At 42.4% G+C, this 19,603-nt stretch overlaps 1 protein-coding gene across 6 annotated transcripts in view; it reads left to right on the forward strand.

Moving 5' to 3' along the window:
* Nucleotides 1-19,603, forward strand: part of KIF13A (kinesin family member 13A) — a 234,457-nt gene that overhangs the window by 200,314 nt on the left and 14,540 nt on the right. For 4 of the 6 annotated variants that reach the window (XM_053603551.1, XM_053603552.1, XM_053603553.1 and 1 more), the window contains 11 exons: nt 4,658-4,696; nt 6,580-6,679; nt 7,855-7,981; nt 10,542-10,597; nt 12,430-12,554; nt 12,831-13,007; nt 13,735-13,827; nt 14,695-14,847; nt 16,263-16,340; nt 17,253-17,300; nt 19,067-19,172. In XM_053603551.1, the coding sequence (XP_053459526.1) occupies nt 4,658-4,696; nt 6,580-6,679; nt 7,855-7,981; nt 10,542-10,597; nt 12,430-12,554; nt 12,831-13,007; nt 13,735-13,827; nt 14,695-14,847; nt 16,263-16,340; nt 17,253-17,300; nt 19,067-19,172 (1,102 nt within the window). Of the gene's footprint in view, nt 1-4,657; nt 4,697-6,579; nt 6,680-7,854; nt 7,982-10,541; nt 10,598-12,429; nt 12,555-12,830; nt 13,008-13,734; nt 13,828-14,694; nt 14,848-16,262; nt 16,341-17,252; nt 17,301-19,066; nt 19,179-19,603 lie in introns of all 6 variants that reach the window. The other 2 variants (XM_053603550.1, XM_053603555.1) reach the window with 2 other exon arrangements.

Genomic DNA, 19,603 nt, shown 5'->3' on the forward strand with positions numbered 1-19,603 from the left:
TTTCGTCTTTGTCATTTCTGATTGATGAGATTAGAGATTTTACTTTTTTTTTCCTGGTTAGGTTGGCCAAAGGTTTATCTATTTTATTGATCTTTTCAAAAAACCAACTTTTGGATTTATTAATCTGTTGTATAATTCTTTTGTTTTCAATTTCATTTAATTCTGCTGTGATTTTAGTTATTTCTTTTCTTCTGCTGGGTTTGGGGTTAGAATGTTATTCCTTCTCCAGTTGCTTGAGATGTCCCATTAAGTTATTAATTTCCTCTCTTTCTTTTCTCTTGAGGAAGGCTTGCAGTGCTAAAAATTTCCCTCTGATTATTCATATTGCCAAAGTTTATCCATTGATTTTGCCTCATGATTGTTTTTTCACCGTTGCCTCTAGCTGTCCTCAGAGTTGGGGAGGTGCCTCTCCAAGATTAGATCCCAGCGGGATCACTCTGTTGTTGCTGGATCTTTGTAGGGAGTGACCCTGTGTAGCTCCTCTGCAGCTGCCCCAGCCAGGGTGTTCTGGTTGTGGGAGCAGCTCTGGAATGTGACACACCCGGATCCAGCAACAGGGCAGGTGCACATGGTTCTGGGAGTGCCTGGCGCCAGTGGCTTTGGCTCAGAGAGCCCAAGGCTCCAACCGTTTCTGGCCAGGAGAAGGGCTCTGCACAGAGGCAGGAGGGCTACGGAGGGCACATGACTACCAGAGTCTCTGGCTAGATGAGCAGGCCGGTGTGGAGGCAGGGAAGGTATAGGAGGGAGGACGTGGGGTTGTGCGGCTCCTGAAGTTCCTGGTCAGGGCGTGTGGAGGCCCAGTGGGTGCAGCTCTTACCAGGGTCTGGGCGGGGACAGATCGCTGATTGTGGCGCAGCTCACAGCAACCTCAAACTCTTGGGCTCAAGTGATTCTCTTGCCTCAGCCTCCCAAGTAGCTGGAACTACAGGTGCCCCCCACAATGCCCAGCTCTTTTTTTTTTTTTTTTTTTTTTGAGACAGAGCCTCAAGCTGTCACCCTGGGTAGAATGCCATAGCATCACAGCTCACAGCAACCTCCAACTCCCAGGCTCAAACGATTCTTCTGCCTCTGCCTCCCAAGTAGCTGAGATTACAGGCACCTGTCACAACGCCCGACTATTTTTTGGTTGCAGCCATCATTGTTGTTTGGTGGACCCGGGCTGGATTCAAACCCGCCTGCTCAGGTGTATGTGGCTGGCGCCATAGCCACTTGAGCCACAGGTGCTGAGCCAATACCCAGCTCTTTTTAGAGACGGGGTCTTGCTCTGGTTCAGGCTGGTCTGGAACTCATGAGCTCAGGCAATCCACCTGCCTCCGCCTCCCAGAGTACTAGGATTACAGGTATGAGCCACCCTGCCCCACCTAGTATTCATTTACTTTAGGCAGGTTGTACTTTGTATGTAGCCCAAAATATGTTGGATATTTGGCATTTCTGCCTGGCTTAACGTACTTTTATTTATATCATAATACTGTTTCTATATACTGTCATAATTAACCAGTTTTTTGAAAGGTTTACTTCTTGTTTTTCTCAATTAAAATTTGTTCTCATGATCATTTTTATCCATTTTATCTCCTTTTCCTAAACTTTATGTTTTTACTTTAAAATATAAAAAGATGAAACCCTGTGAGAATTGATGTTCATATTATCAGTCAAAGCTATTCAGTACTCCATGAAAATTTTTAAAATCTTTAAAATTAAGACCTTGTCCTGCAGTGGTCCAAAGGAATGACGTTCCTCCCAGAGTCCCCAGTTGACTACCAAATAGGAATGAGCAATGGGGAGGAATCAGACTGTTAGATCTGGCTCTTTCACTGCCTGTGTGATTGGAAACACTCTCCCTTTCATGATGGGGAGAAACCATTTCTTCTTGAGGAATCTGGGCACAAGCCTTGAGAATGATTCCACTTCTATCTCAGTTTCTTTTTGACTTAATGACAGTCAGGCAAAGACTTTTCTGAAAGCTAAACATCAGTGCATAGACTATTGAGTTGTTTTTTTGTTTGTTTGGTTTTTTGTAGAGAGAGTTTCACTTTATGGTCCTTGGTAGAGTGCCATGGCATCACACAGCTCACAGCAACCTCGAACTCCTGGGTTAAGCGATTCTCTTGCCTCAGCCTCCCGAGTAGCTGGGACTACAGGCGCCTGCCACAACGCCCGGCTATTTTTTGGTTGCAGTTCAGCCGGGGCCGGGTTTGAACCCGCCACCCTCGGTATATGGGGCCGGCCAGACTATTGAGTTTTAAGGAAGGAATCACTTGATCAGACACGGCCTTCTCTCATCAAGGCCACAGTCCCCTCCAGCTCTCAACATCTGTCCATACTTCCTTCATTCAGGACAGGGGCTACTGTGTTTTAGGAGGCTTCTCAGTCTTTTTCTTAGGTGTCTGCAGCCCATGGAATGGGAAATTGGATTGTAGGGATTTTCAGTCCCACTCTTAGCCGTCAACTTCTGGGTGACTGCAGGGCTTGGTGTGAAGAGAGAGCACCAGACTTGGAGTCAAAAGACCTGCATTCTTAAATCTGGTTTGGCTTTACTAAACGGTTACCTTAACTGGATAATTTAAGCTTTTAATTTCCTTTGCCTTTCTTCAAAATGATGAGGTAGACTTACTAATTGTCCAAGGTCTTTTCTGCAATAAAAGATTTGTATTTTTTAAGCAACTCTACTTCTGGGTTAAAACTGATTTTTGTCAACATGTGAACCTTAAAATATTAGCTTTCCCCCAAGTACTGTATGCTCTTTTTTATTTATTTATTTAATTATTTATTTGTGAGACAGAGTCACTTTCTTGCCCTAGTAGAGTGCCGTAGCATCATAGCTCACAGCAACCTCAGACTCTTGGGGTCAAGTGATTGTCTTGTCTCAGTCTCCAGAGTAGCTGGGATTACAGGTGCCCACCACAACACCTGACTATTTTTAGAGATGGGGTCTTGCTATTGCTCAGGTTGGTCTAGAACTCCTGAGCTCAAGTGATCCACCTGCCTTGGCCTCCCACAGTGCTTAGGATTACAGGCATGAGCCACCGCACTGGGCCTGTATGCTCTTTTAAGAAGATAGTACCAGCCTTACAAATTTGGATTGTGACTATTTTAAAGGCTTTGTGTGTGTGTGTGTGTGTGTGCTTTGCTGCCATGTTCAAAGTCACGTCTGGTAACTTTGTTGTTGAGATAGTAAAATTATTCTAATGTAATAGCTGAAGCCAGTGCAGAATGTGCTGGTCACACAATAGTTTTACATCATGAAAGCTCAGGCCACTTTTCAGTTTATGGAAATACTTCCTTTGTCTAAAAATTAGTGATAAATTAGAGCTATTTGTTCTTTTCCATTAATGGGGAACATTAATTCAAGATAAATTACTGCAGCATTAGGCTTGCATTTAGTAAATCAGTCATATAACTGATAATCATGGCTACCAAACTAAAAAAAAAAAAAAAGGTTATTTTGAAGTATAGATAAGAAAATAGGGGCGGCGCCTGTGGCTCAGTCGGTAAGGCACTGGCCCATATACCAAGGGTGGTGGGTTCAAACCCGGCCCCGGCCAAACTGCAACCAAAAAATAGCCGGGCATTGCGGCAGGCGCCTGTAGTCCCAGCTACTCGGGAGGCTGAGGCAAGAGAATCGCTTAAGCCCAGGAGTTGGAGGTTGCTGTGAGCTGTGTGAGGCCACGGCACTCTACCGAGGGCCATAAAGTGAGACTCTGTCTCTACAAAAAAAAAAAAAGAAAAGAAAATAGTTTTAACTATCTTTTATGGCACTTTTTTAAAAAGGAGATTCATGTGTTTTCTATGACTAAAAACAATTTAGTCACAAATCTAAATTGAGAGTTTTTAGATTCTTATTTCTAAGGAAAATTGTCTCAACAAAAACCCTTTTGTTTTCACACGCTGACTTTGTTTTGCCAAATGTTTTTGCCAAAATTGTCACTTTATGTAATTATTGTAAAGTGTTGCCATGTGTTTGGGACAGTTGTGATTTTCTCAAGTGATTGTTATGGTCCCTGAGAGATCCATACATTCAAAATACACTGTGCTTTTATTGCAACACTGTACAGGACCTTGGATGTATACAGAAGGCCTTAGGCTGCCCAGGTTCCCCCTGCCATGACTTTATCCATGAGAGTGGTAGTTTGCAGAGAAGGCAGATGAGGTTGGAGACTAAAGGTCTGGCTTCCAGTCTACCTGCCGCTATCTATATGATCCTTGGGTTCAAGCATTTCATCTTTCAGGGCCTCAGTTGCCTCCTCACTCAAGCCAGGATTGGGCAAGAGAATCTCTAAAGTCCCTTGTGGTTTTATGATTCTGTCTTCCTAAACTCATCCCAAATCTCTGTCAAATAGCCTCCTCGTAAATAATATATCAGCTGTCTGTTTGCATAACAATGGGGTTTGGCCTGGCCCAATGATACTACTTCCTATCCCCATCTAAGATAGTTCTCATTTTTAAATGACTGCTTTCTTTATTTAAAAAAAAAAAAAAATCTTTAAACTAGTGAATTAAATCCATTAAATCTTTTTGAGCTTCAATTAAATGTTTTATTGCGCTGATGCTATGTGAGCTGTCCATTGTAATGTTGTCTTAAGCTTAAAGAATTATTTTCCCTGTATGGTGTTTGAGAAACAAAATGCATGTCCTTTGTGTTTATTTTTTTCCCTACCAGAGAGATGATGAGGATGGTGATGATATGGATAGTTATCAGGTATTGCTACTGCTGTCGATCCTGTGGCATGGGGCACAGCTACTGCTAATGGCCAGCATTCGCAAAGCAGAGGCCAGGGAGGAGGACCCTTGAGCAACAATATGCAGTTTTCACTTGCTTTTGATTTGCTTTATATGCAATCTGATACAATCCTGTTTCTCTAGATTTCCATGTCAATTCATAATTCGTAACCAGACACTGCCTTTTTGCTATGCCATCTCAAATTGCTAAACAAGATTATTGTCAATGTATTAAAAATTGGTGATCTTAAAAATTGCACAGTTATCCTTCCATTATATTTCAGGGGGTAGCCTTTATCTTTCCCATGCTAAACTGCACTTTGCTCCTTACATCCAAAACAGACTAGTGTTGCTGTAACATGCCATCTTACCTTAAAAGACTTTTACTGGATAAGAAAAGTGAAGACGGGGCGGCGCCTGTGGCTCAGTGAGTAGGGCGCCTGCCCCATATGCCGAGGGTGGCAGGTTCAAACCCAGCCCCGGCCAAACTGCAACAAAAAAATAGCCGGGCGTTGTGGCGGGCGCCTGTAGTCCCAGCTGCTCGGGAGGCTGAGGCAAGAGAATCGTGTAAGCCCAAGAGTTAGAGGTTGCTATGAGCTGTGTGATGTCACGGCACTCTACCTGAGGGCGGTACGTGAGACTCTGTCTCTACAAAAAAAAAAAAAAGAAAGAAAGAAAAGTGAAGACATTTCATGCACATGACTTGATTTGGTTTAGTTTAACCAGCTTTCAAAATATGTGCAAATATGAAATTTTACCTACTCAGCACTGACAGGCCTGATCTCGTGGAACGAGTATCATATAGTCATGGTCAAAGCAGCAGACCAAGGTGAGGGTTTCTGTGTTTGGTTCCCAGTCTTGTGCTGATTTTCCAAGTTTTCAAAGGATGTCTTCTCAGGATATCTTCCTATATTTAAAATGTGGGCACATTGTAGCTAGAGCTTCACAGGTCCATAAGTGTCTACTCTTACTATAATGTGTTAAGGCTCAGGCTAGACTCAGGCAAGACTCAGGCAAGTCAAAGAACATTTGAATAGAATTAATGGGTTTTCTTTCCCTACTCATGATTTTACTAAGGAAATAAAACATGGAAACAAAAGCAAACTTCAGGGGAAATATCAGTGTCCCTTGGATCTCAGCGATGCCATTGACTAACGTCTTGGGGCTGTTTGTGCGCTTCCTGCCACATTGTTCACAGTGAAGTTCAACGGCTGCTTCTGGGATTTCTTAAAGCATGGCTGACTGCATGTTGGGTTTTTGCATGGGAGATTTTCTCTTAGCCTCGTGGTGGTGGTGGTGGTGGTGGTGGTGGTGGTGGTGGTGGTGGTGGTGGTGGTGATTAGAAGTAAAATCTGTGGCAAGTTTGAAAAGTTCTGTGCTGACTTATTCTTTGCATTTCAGGAAATAAATGTTATTGGGCCATTGAACTATGAAAATGTCAAATGGAAATGTCATTTTCCATTTCATTTGTTTTTACATGGTTTGGGCTCTGTTCATGGTATCCTTCTGTATAGAATCACAGATCCTGCAATGAATAGCCATAAATAACACAGGCGTACACACACATACACAATGCGTTAAAAATCATCCAACAGCTGGTATAGTTTGAGCATGTCTTGCTTTTAAGTATGATTATCCTTTTTGAGATCCTGGGGCTCTGATTTCTGGACAGTGGCATCCTTGATCAACATGCGGTGTTACCGGAGGCCTCTTGACTCTTGCATATTAATTGCACAGCCATGTTCTATGGCCTTTCCTAATGAAAAGTTTCCTAATCAATTTAAACATGATTTTTTTTAAAATGAAGAAAGAAGTAGTTGTTTATGCACCCTTCAGGAAAATATTTCTCCCCCTTGATGTCAGGAAGAAGACTTAAACTGTGTAAGAGAGAGGTGGTCAGATGCACTCATTAAACGACGAGAATACTTGGATGAACAGATTAAAAAAGTCAATAATAAAAAAGGTATGTGAGATTAAACTCTTTTCCGGGGGTAGCTTTTTTAATTCTACACAATGGTGATAGGTTGTTTTCTTCTCCTAAAGGTTGGACAGTAGGATCTAAGTGTTTTGAACTTGTAACAATTACAGACATATTGTACATTTTTTAGTTAAGAAGCCTCCAAATTTGAAAGTAGTTTTCATAAAACTCTTGGATTGTGTCACAAAACAGTGACATGAAATGTCAAGTTCTAATTTTGTTTTAGTAAATGCAGATGTGATCAGTATTGATCAGAGGTACTTAGGGACCAGGACATAGAACTTAGAGCAGCTGAACGGTCACTTCTGGAACTACACCACTGGGAGGTCAGCAGCCAGCCACTATTGAGCCGTAGCTGTGCACTCCTAATTCAAGTGGCCCCTGTGGTGGTGCTCACTGCCAGCCAGCCTCAAGTGTGGGTTTGCTTATGCTGGCAATGGCCACTTGGATTCTAGAGTAGAAATAGGCACTTAAAATCCTTAGTCACTCATCTAGACTTCATGGTCCACTCATTGCAATTGGTTCTGTACCAAACAACACATCATTAATGTTAATCCATTTCATGTAGTAGCGAGCAGAAATTCTCCCTTAGGAAAAGATCTTGGCTCAGTGTGTGGTGCTGATTTGCATGAGGATTACAAAATAATGTATATAAAGTAAAATCCCTTTCATAATATGTGTGAAGGAAAATAAAGTTGGTTTTACAGGGGGAGTGTATGGTGTTTTTTAATCCTCTATCTTTCTCACATGGCATATAGTTTTAGAAAGTGGTGGCACGTCCATTATTTCAATTGATCCTCCCAACAAGTACATGTAGTAGACATGACTTACATGAGCTCTGTTTGACAGATTAGGAAACTAAGAATCATCTATTGAATAACTTCTGCAAATTCAGAACCAGTAAAATAACCTCAGGCTCCTAACTGTTGTTGTAAATTCTCTTTCTACTGTTCCTGGCTTATGGTACCTTAAACTGGTGTCATACATGCTTCCAGGCTCTATGGATGCTCTTACTTGAACTTCAAAGCCTCGCGTCCTTTTTTTGGAACATAGTCGATGTTTAAGCCACTCATGGATATCATTGAGTGAGAATCTGTTCATTTTAAATTGAGAAATTTGCTTTCTCTCTTCTTCCACTTGTCTCCTATTTTGTTCTGCAGAGAAGACAGAGGATGATGTGGAGCGAGAAGCCCGGCTGGTGGAGCAGTGGGTGGGGCTGACCGAGGAGAGGAATGCAGTGCTGGTGCCAGCCCCAGGCAGCGGCATCCCTGGGGCCCCTGCTGACTGGTAAGGCTGTGCTTCCTTCTGTGCAGGCCTGGTGGCAAGAGTGGTGCAAATGACTTTCCCAGACTGTCACAGTAAATACCAACCAACTGAGCTGCCCAGGGAAGGGTCACCTATCTCTAGTGCTTCCTTCCCCACTGCAGCCAGCTTCCTCCCACTGGAAGCCAGAAAGCATGGATTACCTAGCCAGGAATCAGATACCACGTCATTCCTCTAGTCCTCTGCATTAGCAACTTGGGCATTATTCCCTGATCACTAAAAAAATTGTTTTTGGATGGACAGAAGGATGTTTCCAGAGTGTACTTGAGGCGCACAGAAAATATATCTTCTTTGCCCTAGTACCTGCTTAGTTTGGTAACTAACATGGGGTAAGCACTACATACATAATAATCAGTTAGTAGATGGATCAGTCAATTCTAGGCATGCTGATGACAAACAATGTGGTATCTAGGCGTTAGATAGATCTGGATTTACTTTCCAGCTTCAGCTCTTAAGTATATTTCCTCAGTTTATCTGAGGCTTTATTCCTAATCTATTATGGAGGACGGCACCTGTGGCCCAGTGGGTAGGGCGCCGGCCCCATATACTGAGGGTGGCAGGTTCAAACCTGGCCACGGCCAAAGTGCAACAAAAAAGTAGCCAAATGTTGTGGCGGGCGCCTGTAGACCCAACTACTCAGGAGGCTGAGGTGCCTAAGCCCAGGAGTTGGCCCAGCTACTCAGGAGGCTGAGGTGCTGTGAGCTGTGTGATACCACAGCACTCTACTAAGGGCGATAAAGTGAAATTCTGTCTCTCCAAAAAAAAAAAAAAATCTATTATGGAGCTATCTTTTTGGTGGTATTGTGAGAATTACAGATAATGTATGTGAAATGCCATGTGTATTATAATACAGTCGTATATATCGTAAGGTATATCAAATGCCTTCCATGCCTGTTCATTAAATTGTGGCTGCTACTGCTGCTCCTTATTCTCATTCTCATCCTTACCACCAGAGTATGTCCTGGGCCTTTAAGATAAATCAGATTTCCTTTTGACCACAAAATGTGCATGCCCACATAGTCATTTTTTAACACATATTGAAACATTAGTAATATTATTTGTCTGTAACAATAAGTAGAAATGGAATCAATTTCATGTTTTGTTTTATAAAACTGAAAAAATCTGGACTCACAGGCACATAATTTGTTACCTGGTATCTCTCTCTAAAGATTGTGCTACTGTGCTGGAATCCTGTAGGTCATAGCTTCTTAGGACAGCCGGCAAATTCCCAGGCTTCTTCTGTTCCCCAAAGCTGTTTCTGGATAGTTCTTTTTCTTTTCTCGGTCTCTCTCATTTCAGGTGTTTTCAGATTTCATGTCTAGAGTGTTTGTAACACATCAGTCCCAGATCTCATCCCCAGTTATTCTAATTCAGAAAAGAAAGGATGGGCCCAGGACTCTTTTTTTTTTCTTCAATAAGAACTTGCATTTTTCTTTTTTTTTGCAGTTTTGGGCTGGGGCTGGGTTCGAACTCACCACCCCGGGTATATGGGGCCAGTGCCCTACTCCTCGAGCCACAGGTGCCACCCAAGAACTTGAATTTTTCAAGGACTCTGTTCTAGGCCAGTGGTTCTCCCCCTTCCTAATGCCACGACCCTTTAATACAGTTCCTCATGTTGTGGTGACCCCCAACCATAAAATTATTTTCATTGCTACTTCGTAACTGTAATTTTACTACTGTTATGAATCGTAATGTAAATACCTGATATGCAGGATGGTCTTAGACGACCCCTGTGAAAGGGGTCCCGACCCCCAGGTTGAGAACCACTGTTCTCAGAGGTCTCTAAAGTGATTGTGGTGCAGCTGAGCCAATTTTTGATAAGACGCTGCTCGGTTTCTCCCGCATACAACCCACCTCCTTTCCTGCGTCTTTCATCCTCTTCTTTGAGCTTTTAGAATATTGGCCCTGTTGTTTACTTGTTCTGGGCTCTGATCCTGCCCCGTAACTACACTAACAATATCCTCCTTCCCTTTCCCTATCACTAGCTATTTCTACACAGGCTTCAAATAATCTTTGTTTCAATTAATTACGTGTAATTTATATAACTGGTAGTTATTCTATATGTAATTCTCATGATTTATGTTAATAGAAAAGTCAAGAAATGTGAAAATAGGCTCGGCGCTGTGGCTCAAGTGGCTAAGGCGTCAGCCACATACACCTGACCTGGCAAGTTTGAATCCAGGCCAGGCCCGCCAAACAACAATGACAGCTGCCACCAAAAAATAGTCAGCGTTGTGGAGGGTACCTGTAGACCCAGCTACTTGGGAGGCAGAGACAGGAGACTCGCTTGAGCCCAGGAGTTGGAGGTTGCTGTGAGCTGTGATGCCACAGCACTCTACCCAGGGCAACAGCTTGGGGCTCTGTCTCAAAAAAAAAAAAAAAAAGAAATGTGAAAATATTCCATTAATAGAACCTGCATCTCCACAGTGGTTCTCCTCTGCTTCCACAGCTCTGCAGCGTCTTACTATCTAGCAAGATGTAAAATATGTATTTTATTATGATTAAATTTTGTTATTAAATTTAGGATCCCTCCTCCTGGAATGGAAACTCACATACCAGTTCTCTTCCTCAATTTGAATGGTAAGTAGACAAAGTTCCAGAGGTTATCACATTTAATTAATCTATTAATCTGTTCAGACCCACATCATTTTGATCCTTCAAGTCACTTTTCTAATCATTCATACACCACATTTAGGGGACTTTTTGGCCCATCCAAATACATATAAGCCTGATATGTGAAATTGCTAGAAGAGTATATTCAGAGAGATTGAGAACTACCCACAGGAGCATTCAACAGTGGCTCTAAAACACAGACATAGAAAATACCTGGAAAAGTTATCATCCCTGGAGATTCTGACTCTCTAGACTTGGCAGGGGCCTAGGGATCTGCATTTCTGACTCATGCACTAGTTTCACCCTGCATTAAGGGGTGTTTTTTAGTATGGCAGTAAAACGATGTGTGTTTTTACAGCAAAATTCTTTTCCAAAAGAAATATTAAAGTGTAGAAAAAGACAACAGAGTCAATAAGTGTGGGGTAGGCAGGCTCCTAGCAGGTCCTTTAGCAGGGTCCTAGGACTCCTCTATGCACAACCTGAAAACCTCTGACCTAGAGTGAAGACCAGTAATGGATGAATGGCAGACACAGGGAGATTGGCTTTGTCTCCTTCGCAGGAAGAATTTTTTGAAAGCCTAGTTGTTGGAGGTATATAAGCAAAGTCTGGATGACCACTGGCAGACTTAGGAAGACTCAGATTTGGACAGGGCATAGGAAGATGATCTTTATATTTCTCCCAAGTGCTTAGAACTGTGATTGTAAATTGATAATTTGACTGCTAAAATCTCTAATTTAGTGTCAATTATGTAAGTAGGACAAAAACCTAACAGCAAGTTACAGGAATAATTGGTATCAGAAGCAGCAAGATTCCAAGGTGTGTTTAGTGAAAAGATTTGCTCTTAAAAGACTACATATAGAATATATTCATTTTAGGGCGGCACCTGTGGCTCAGTGGAGTAGGGTGCTGGCCCTATATGCTGGAGGTGGCAGGTTCAAACCCAGCCCCAGCCAAAAACTGCAAAAAAAAAAAAAAAAGAATATATTCATTTTATCTTAAGGAGCTTCACAAGGCAAATTTTTGGCTTCCTTAGTTGTATTTTTTGTTCATTTGATTTTTTTGAGACAGAGTTTCACTCTGTTGCTGAGGCTAGAGTGCCATGGTATCAGCCTACCTCACAGCAACCTCAAACTCATGGGTTCAAGTGATCCTCCTGTCTCAGCCTCCCCAAAGAGCTGGAACAGCAGGCACCCAACACAATGCCCAGCTAATTTTTCTATTTTAGTAGAGATGGGGTCTTGCTCTTGTTCAGGCTGTTCTCAAACTCCTGAGCTTAAGTGATCCTCCTGTCTTGGCTTCACAGAGTGCTGGGATTACAGATGGGAGGCACCATGCCTCGCCCCATAGTTGTACTTTTAAAGAATAAAAGAATCTCTATTTCATTTACAGGATAAGGAATGAAAGAAAAAATGGAAATGTATTATATGTAACTGTTCATCTATACAAAGCATATTTTAAATTGTTTCATGTTTGGGCTCAGCGCCTGTAGCTCAAGTGGCTAAGGCTCCAGCCACATACACCAGAGGGGGCCTGAATCCATCCCAGACCTGCCAAATAACAATGACAACTACAACCAAAAAATAGCCTGGTGTGTGGCAGGCGGCTGTAGTCCCAGCTACTTGGGAGGCTGAGGCAAGAGAATCACTTAAGCCAAGGAGTTGAAGGTTGCTATGAGCTGTGATGGGCAACAGCTTGAGGCTCTGTCTCAAAAAAAAAAAAAAAATTTTTTTTTCATGTTTGTTTAAAAACTGACTTTCTCCCCACTTTTCTTTTTTTTCTGTGCCCTGGACCTGTTAAAGCGGATGACCTCAGTGCCAATGAGCAGCTTATTGGCCCCCATGCGTCAGGTGTGAACTCCATCCTGCCCAAGGAGCATGGCAGCCAGTTTTTCTACCTGCCCATCATAAAGCACAGTGATGATGAGGTAATTGACCTCCACGGGTCTCTTGAAGGGCTTCAGGTTAGCGCACAAGCCTTGTGGGCCTTCTTCTTGTTAAACTCCGGTGGTTTGCTTTGGGGAAGAAAACTGGGGAATTAAAAACAAAAAGATGGAACTTTTGTGTTGTCCATTCAAAAAAGGTGAGGAAAGAAATCTGATTACACTGAGTTGGTTTTATTTTCTTTCTCTAGAGTGTCATGTAAAACTGCTATGCCTGAGTTGTGTCTTGTTTCCATCTCCCCATTGTTTCCTCATTCCCAGGTTTCAGCCATAGCCTCCTGGGACTCCTCCGTGCATGATTCTGTTCACTTGAATAGGATCACACCACAGAATGAAAGAATTTACCTGATCGTGAAAACGACAGTCCAGCTCAGTCACCCGGCTGCGATGGAGTTAGTATTACGAAAACGCATTGCAGCCAATATTTACAACAAACAGGTAGGAACCTTGCCTGATTCTGTCATTGTGGCTATGAGCTTGAAGTTTTCTTCTTCTGCCTGTCACAAAGTGGTTGCTTGTGATGCTAATGCAGTGGATATGCAAAGTATGAGCAGACTGGCCAAGTTATAGTCTGATCCTCATTTATGCAAGACAGGGGGCATGAGGATGGCAGGGCATGAGGCAAATGGCCACTGAAGGACTCTTCCACTTTGGCTGGTAGGAGACCCACAAGCCCAGCTGGCGGGGCAGCTCCTAGGACTGTTTGGAAAGTGGAAAAACTGAGACTGAGAGATTAGCCAGCTCCAACAGGCTGGTGACAAGACCAGGACAAAATGCAGACTCCACGTAAATCCCTATCCTACCACTTTGCCAGATCCTGTCTCAGAGGGTCTGCCAGCAAAACTGAGCCTCTCCAGTGTTCTTCTAAGTGGGGAAAGACTGATTAGACCCTGGAGAGATCAAAGGAAGGCGGCAGACGGGAGGGAAGCAGCCACAGAAACCCTGAATGCCAGGCACATTCTGTAGGCTGACTCCTGAACACCGCTGGACATCAGTGTCCCTCAGGGTTGGAGGCAAGCATTCTTGGCTTCAGTTTTTTTCTGTTTTGCTGAGTATCGTGTATATCAAAAACATAGTAATTTATAATGCTTTTATAGTTTGTAAAATTGTAACATAAACTTTACATTTGTCATGTAGCTTAATCCAGCTTTTTTTTTTTAACCAGAGTTTCACACAGAGTTTGAAGAGGAGAATATCATTGAAAAATATATTTTATTCCTGTGGTGTAACCTATGAAATAGTGTCCAATATACCAAAGGTAAAATTTATACTACTTTTAAAAATGTCAATATGGGGGTGGCGCCTGTGGCTCAAAGGAGTAGGGCGCTGGACCCATATGCCAGAGGTGGCAGGTTCAAACCCGGCCCTGGCCAAAAACTGCAAAAAAAAAGTCAATATATAAATAATCTCCAGAATTCTAAAGGATTTAGACACAGTTTCACCCTGTCACCCTGGCTAGAGTACAGTCATCATAGCTCACTACAACCTCAAACTAACTTTTTTTATTTTTATTTTTATTTATTTATTTTTTGTGTGTGTGGTTTTTGGCCGGGGCTGGGTTTGAACCCGCCACCTCCAGCATATGGGACCGGCGCCCTACTCCTTGAGCCATAGGCGCCACCCTATTTTTTGTTTTTGTTTTTGTTTTTTTGACACAGAGTCTCACTATGTTGCCCTTGGTAGAGTGCCATAGTGTCATGCCTTACAGCAATCTCAAACTCTTGGGCTTAAGCGATTCTCTTGCCTCAGCCTCCCAAGTAGCTGGGACTACAGGTACCCACCACAACACCCGGCTATTTTTTGTTGTTGTTGTTGTTGTTGTTGTTGTTGTTGTTATCATTGTTGTTTAGCAGGCCCCAGCCAGGCTTGAACCCACAAGCCTCCGTGTATGTGGCCAGCGCCCTACTCACTGAGCTACAGGTGCCAAGCCAACTTTTTTTATTTTTGGTAGAAGCAGGCTGGCTCTTGCTCAGGCTGGTCTCAAACTTTTGACCTTAAGCGATCATCTGGACTCAACCTCCAAGGTGCTAGGATTGCAGGCATGAGCCACCATACCCAGCCCTTGCCACAGTTTTCATGAAAACATTATTTGCATAAAAGTATTGTTTCCTGCCTGTCCTTTTAGGCAACTGAGGAGATAGAAGACCGGGAAACGCTGGCTCTGCTGGCAGCAAGGAGTGAAAATGAAGGCACATCGGATGGGGAGACATACATTGAGAAGTACACTCGTGGCGTGCTGCAGGTGGAAAACATTCTGAGTCTTGAACGGCTCCGGCAGGCGAGTAGCTGAATATCTGGACCAGTGGATAAGATCACCAGCATTCATCCCCCACAGACAAAGATGAATTTATTTCCTCTAAATTCATCACCTCTCTAAATCTGTCAGAGAAGGAGCGCTTGAGTAGCAATCTCACTGGGGAAAGGACTCCAGTGAAATAGTAACAAAAAATAAAATAACGGCTTTTATTGAATACTTTCTACTTGACGAGCACTATGCCTGAGTAATTTAGATGCATTATTTCACTTAATCTTCAAGATAGTACTGCTGAAACCCCCATTTTCACATGAGACAAGTGAGGCTAAGACAGAAGTTAGCTAATTCGCCCAAGGTTAGCCGGCCGGGAAGCAGTCCAGAGTCAGGTGGCAACCCAGATAGCTTGACCCCACAGCTTGTGTGCATAGCCAAAGACTCGTTTACTCTCTCCCTAATATTTAGACCCAGCTTAACGTTTGAGGTGACGGCAGGACATGGAGGTGGAAATAATTCATGAGGTTGCGGAACTGCAAGCAGGAAATGTCACTTTGTAGGCGCAGTCGCTGAGCTTAGGGAGAGTGCGTTGAACCCCAGGAGGAATACGAGCGCTGTATGAGAAGTCTTCCCTCAGTGGAAATCCCACCCACGTTGCTGCGTGAATAAAACAAACAACATAAAACTTCATTATCATTTTGCAAGTGGGCTATGTAGAGGCGTCTCTTCATATATGCCTTTCATTCAGCAGATCTCCTGGTTTTGTTTGTGGGGAAAAAATGTTGGTGATAGATTGTTAAGCAAAAAATATTTTTGCTTAATAATAATATAATATTATTAAGAATAATATGAAGGGCTTGGCGCTTGTGGCTCAGCAGCTAAGGCGCCGGCCACATACACTTGAGCTGGCGGGTTCGAATCCAGCCCAGGCCGCCAAACAACAATGACCGCTACCCTGTTTCCTCAAAAATAAGACATCCTCCGAAAATAAGACCTACTTACAGGAAAGATAAGACGTCCCCTGAAAATAAGACCTAGCGCATCTTTGGGAGCACACCTTAAAATACGACACTGTCTTATTTTTGGGGAAACAGGGTACAACCAAAAAATAGCCAGGCGTTGTAGCGTGCAGCTGTAGTCCCAGCTGCTTGGGAGGCGGAGGCAGGAGAATCGCTTGAGCCCAGGAGTTGGAGGTTGCTGTGAGCTGTGATGCCACGGCACTCTACCCAGGGCAACGGCTTGAGGCTCTGTCTCAAAAAGAAAAAAAAAAAAAAAATGAAGAAGACTATTAAGTGGGTAAAATAAGGTTTCAGTTCTATAAAAAAAGTATATGTGTAAGAGTGAAGTGATCTTTTATATTTTCTGAATCTTCTACAAATAAACATGCTACTTTTATCGTCAGAAGAAAACACAAGTGATATTTTTAAATTATCATACATGCGCAGGCCGTCACCGTCAAAGAAGCACTTTCCACCAAAGCCCGTCACATCCGGAGGAGCCTAAGTACACCAAATGTCCATAATGTAAGTGCACAAAGAGATGCCTCTATGTGACATTTCAGGATCTGGGTGGGGCCCATGGGTGTTATGTGGTGGGCACAGAACATGTGGCACTGGTGTAAGCCTCCCAAAGTGTAGCCTGCCTCTCTGTACTAGGAAAGGGCAGCGGGGAGCTCAGTTGTGTCTTACACTGACTGAGCCTTTAGTTCCTGCTCAGCAGGTTATCTCCTTGAAAGAAGATTTTAAAGATACAAATTGAGTTCATTTAGTTAAAGGTGGTAGTGTCAGCTATGAATCCTGGTAGCAGAGCCTTGGGGTGCTGGCTGGTCTTGAGTGAGTTTGCAGACTCCCAGTAGCTGCCCGGGTGGGTCTTATCTGCTGCTGTTGGAATGATAAGGAGCACCTTATCTACAGCACAGAAATTCCGTCCCATACTTGTGTTCTCTAGAGATTCTCATAGATACACAGGTTGTATTTAAAACTAAATGATGCTAAAAATTATACGTATACCAATACTTACAGGTGCAGCTAGTAGAGTGGTATTTACAGGTAGTAGCAAGAACATTTGTTTCATCATAGTTTGCAATGGGAAACCATGAGATGCAGCCCATGTCCATAATAGGAGGATGGAACAAATAAATTATTAGACATTAAAGAGGGCCATGTATAGTAAGATGACACTATATGGAGTGTAAAAATGTCTGTAATAATACTATATGTGTATGTTGCTCATGAGTCTGTACACATATAATTATATAAAACAGGCGTGGAAATAATAAACTCCAAGTTGATGTAGTAATTACTCCAGAGGGAAGAAAGAAAGAGTAATAGAAGAATGTCATATAGGATTCAACTGTATCTGTGATATTCTGTCTTTATGTTAAAATTATATTAAATATATCAACCATATTGATTAAAACTGTTCATCTCTTACAGGTCTCTTCCAGTCGAACAGACCTTTCTGGCTTTGATGAAGATGATAAGGTATGTAGAGTCTTTGGGCCTGGCCAGGTCATTAGTAGATTGTTGGTATGAAAAGTTAGGGGATCTTGGTGTTTTTAAATCTCAGGGCCTTACCAGGCCAGTAAAAAAGGGAGGGAAAAGGAAAGGAAAGGAAAGGGCAGGGGAGGGGAGGAGGGAATGGAAAGGACAGGAGGGAAGGGGGAAAGAACTAAAAAAAAGAAATCTATGGACATCACGCCTTAATCTTAGGCAAATCATTCTCTCCATTTCCAAGTTCACACACTTGATGTGAAATTTCTATGAACTTTCAGTTTTATGTTATTACTTAATATGATATATTCCATACCAGGATAACACTACACTTTATTGAATAGATATCTGTGTTTATGGGTCTCTCGATTGAAGACAGTATCACATATACTGTGGGAAAATCAGAATTATTTCAGATGGGTAAAGTAGGCAATTTAAAATTAAGAACAGGGCGGCGCCTGTGGCTCAGTCGGTAAGGCGCCGGCCCCATATACCGAGGGTGGCGGGTTCAAACCCAGCCCCAGCTGAACTGCAACCAAAAAATAGCTGGGCGTTGTGGCGGGCATCTGTAGTCCCAGCTACTCGGGAGGCTGAGGCAAGAGAATCACTTAAGCCCAAGAGCTGGAGGTTGCTGTGAGCTGTGTGAGGCCACGGCACTCAACCGAGGGCCATAAAGTGAGACTCTGTCTCTACAAAAAAAAAATAATAAAATTAAGAACAGTTTGTGGTATCATCTTACTCAGCAAATATTACTTGAGTACATATTATTCTGTATAATTACTGTGCTAGAGACTATGGATGATTCAAAAGGTATAAAGACAGATTATGTCTACACAAAGTCTAAAATCAAGTCCTCAGAGGCAGCTACCTCCTGAGAAATTAAAATAAGGTTAAATAAGCTCATATCATACGCAGGAGTTTTCTCCCTTCAGTATGCCAATACCCTATTCCTATCTGAAACTTCAAAATCTCTGGTATACATATCAATACTAGCTATGCCTGCTACCCAGGAAAATTATTAATGGAACTGTTTTACTCTCAAAAGTCTTTCATTTTGATCTTTAAATTATGCAGTCACTCTAGATATATGCCAAATTGATCAAAGTGGCTGCCTGCCAAGAGGGAAATCTCAGGGCCTTACCAGGCCACGAATGGAAACATATAGGTGTTCAAAGGGGGTTTTGGCTAGGCACAGTGGGTCACACCTGTAATCCTAGCACTTTGGGAAGCTGAGGTAGGAGGATCCCTTGAGGCCAGGAGCTCATTGAAACCAGCTTGATCAAGAGCAAAGACTCCATCTCTACAAAAAATAGAAAAATCAGCCACATATGGTGGCATGTGTTTGTAGTCCCAGCTACTCGGAAGGCTGAGGCAGGAGGGTCACATGAGCCCAGGAGTTTGAGGTTACAGTGAGCTAGGATAACAGCACTGCACTCCAGCCAGTACAACAGAGTGAGACTCTGTCTCCCCACCACCACCACCACCACCAACAGAGTAGGTTTTATTTTATTTGGAATGATTGTATTAAATCCTGAGTAAATATAAAATAGAACATATACTCACTCTGGTTATACCTTGGGTGTGATAGTCTTTGTTACAGTTGCACTTTTCTATATGTTTGAAATATTTTATAATAAAAATAAAGAGGAACATATACTGCCGTGAAAAAAAAAAAAACAGAAGAAACTCAAACGTGGCCTTCGTTTCTCATTTTAGTGTGGCTTAATTATAGTTAATGTATATTTTTTACCTCGTAGGGCTGGCTGGAGAACCAGTTAGACATGTCTGACTACAGCTCCAGTTACCAAGATGTAGCATGTTATGGAACTTTACCCAGAGACTCACCTCGAAGGAGTAAAGAAGGTAGTGGTGAGATGGTTTCGTAGGGATATTTCTTTATAATTACTTAGAAAAACCATGAAAGAAAAGACTTTTGTGGGTGATGTATAGTAAGATACATAGCTGAAATGCTAATTAACTAGTTGACTCAAAATTATCTTCTTGAAGGAACACATCATGTTCACTTATTTGATTTCTTTTTGCTTTATATCCAATATATCATCCAAACAATAATAGGCTTTTTGTGTCACTTTAGAATACTCGAATCATTTTTCATGCATCATTTCCTGAGTTTGAGGTCAGTTTTGTGACACAAATCATATTGTGCACAAACAAATATCTACCTCTGTCATGTTTTTGTACTCAAAGGAAGTTTTAAAAGAATATGACTTTAAATCAATTTCAAAAATAATACCTGAAATGAATTGGATCAGTGGCAGCATTATTAGCTAAAT

The sequence above is a fragment of the Nycticebus coucang genome, chromosome 9, assembly GCF_027406575.1.
Source record: "Nycticebus coucang isolate mNycCou1 chromosome 9, mNycCou1.pri, whole genome shotgun sequence".
Taxonomy (NCBI): domain Eukaryota; kingdom Metazoa; phylum Chordata; class Mammalia; order Primates; family Lorisidae; genus Nycticebus; species Nycticebus coucang.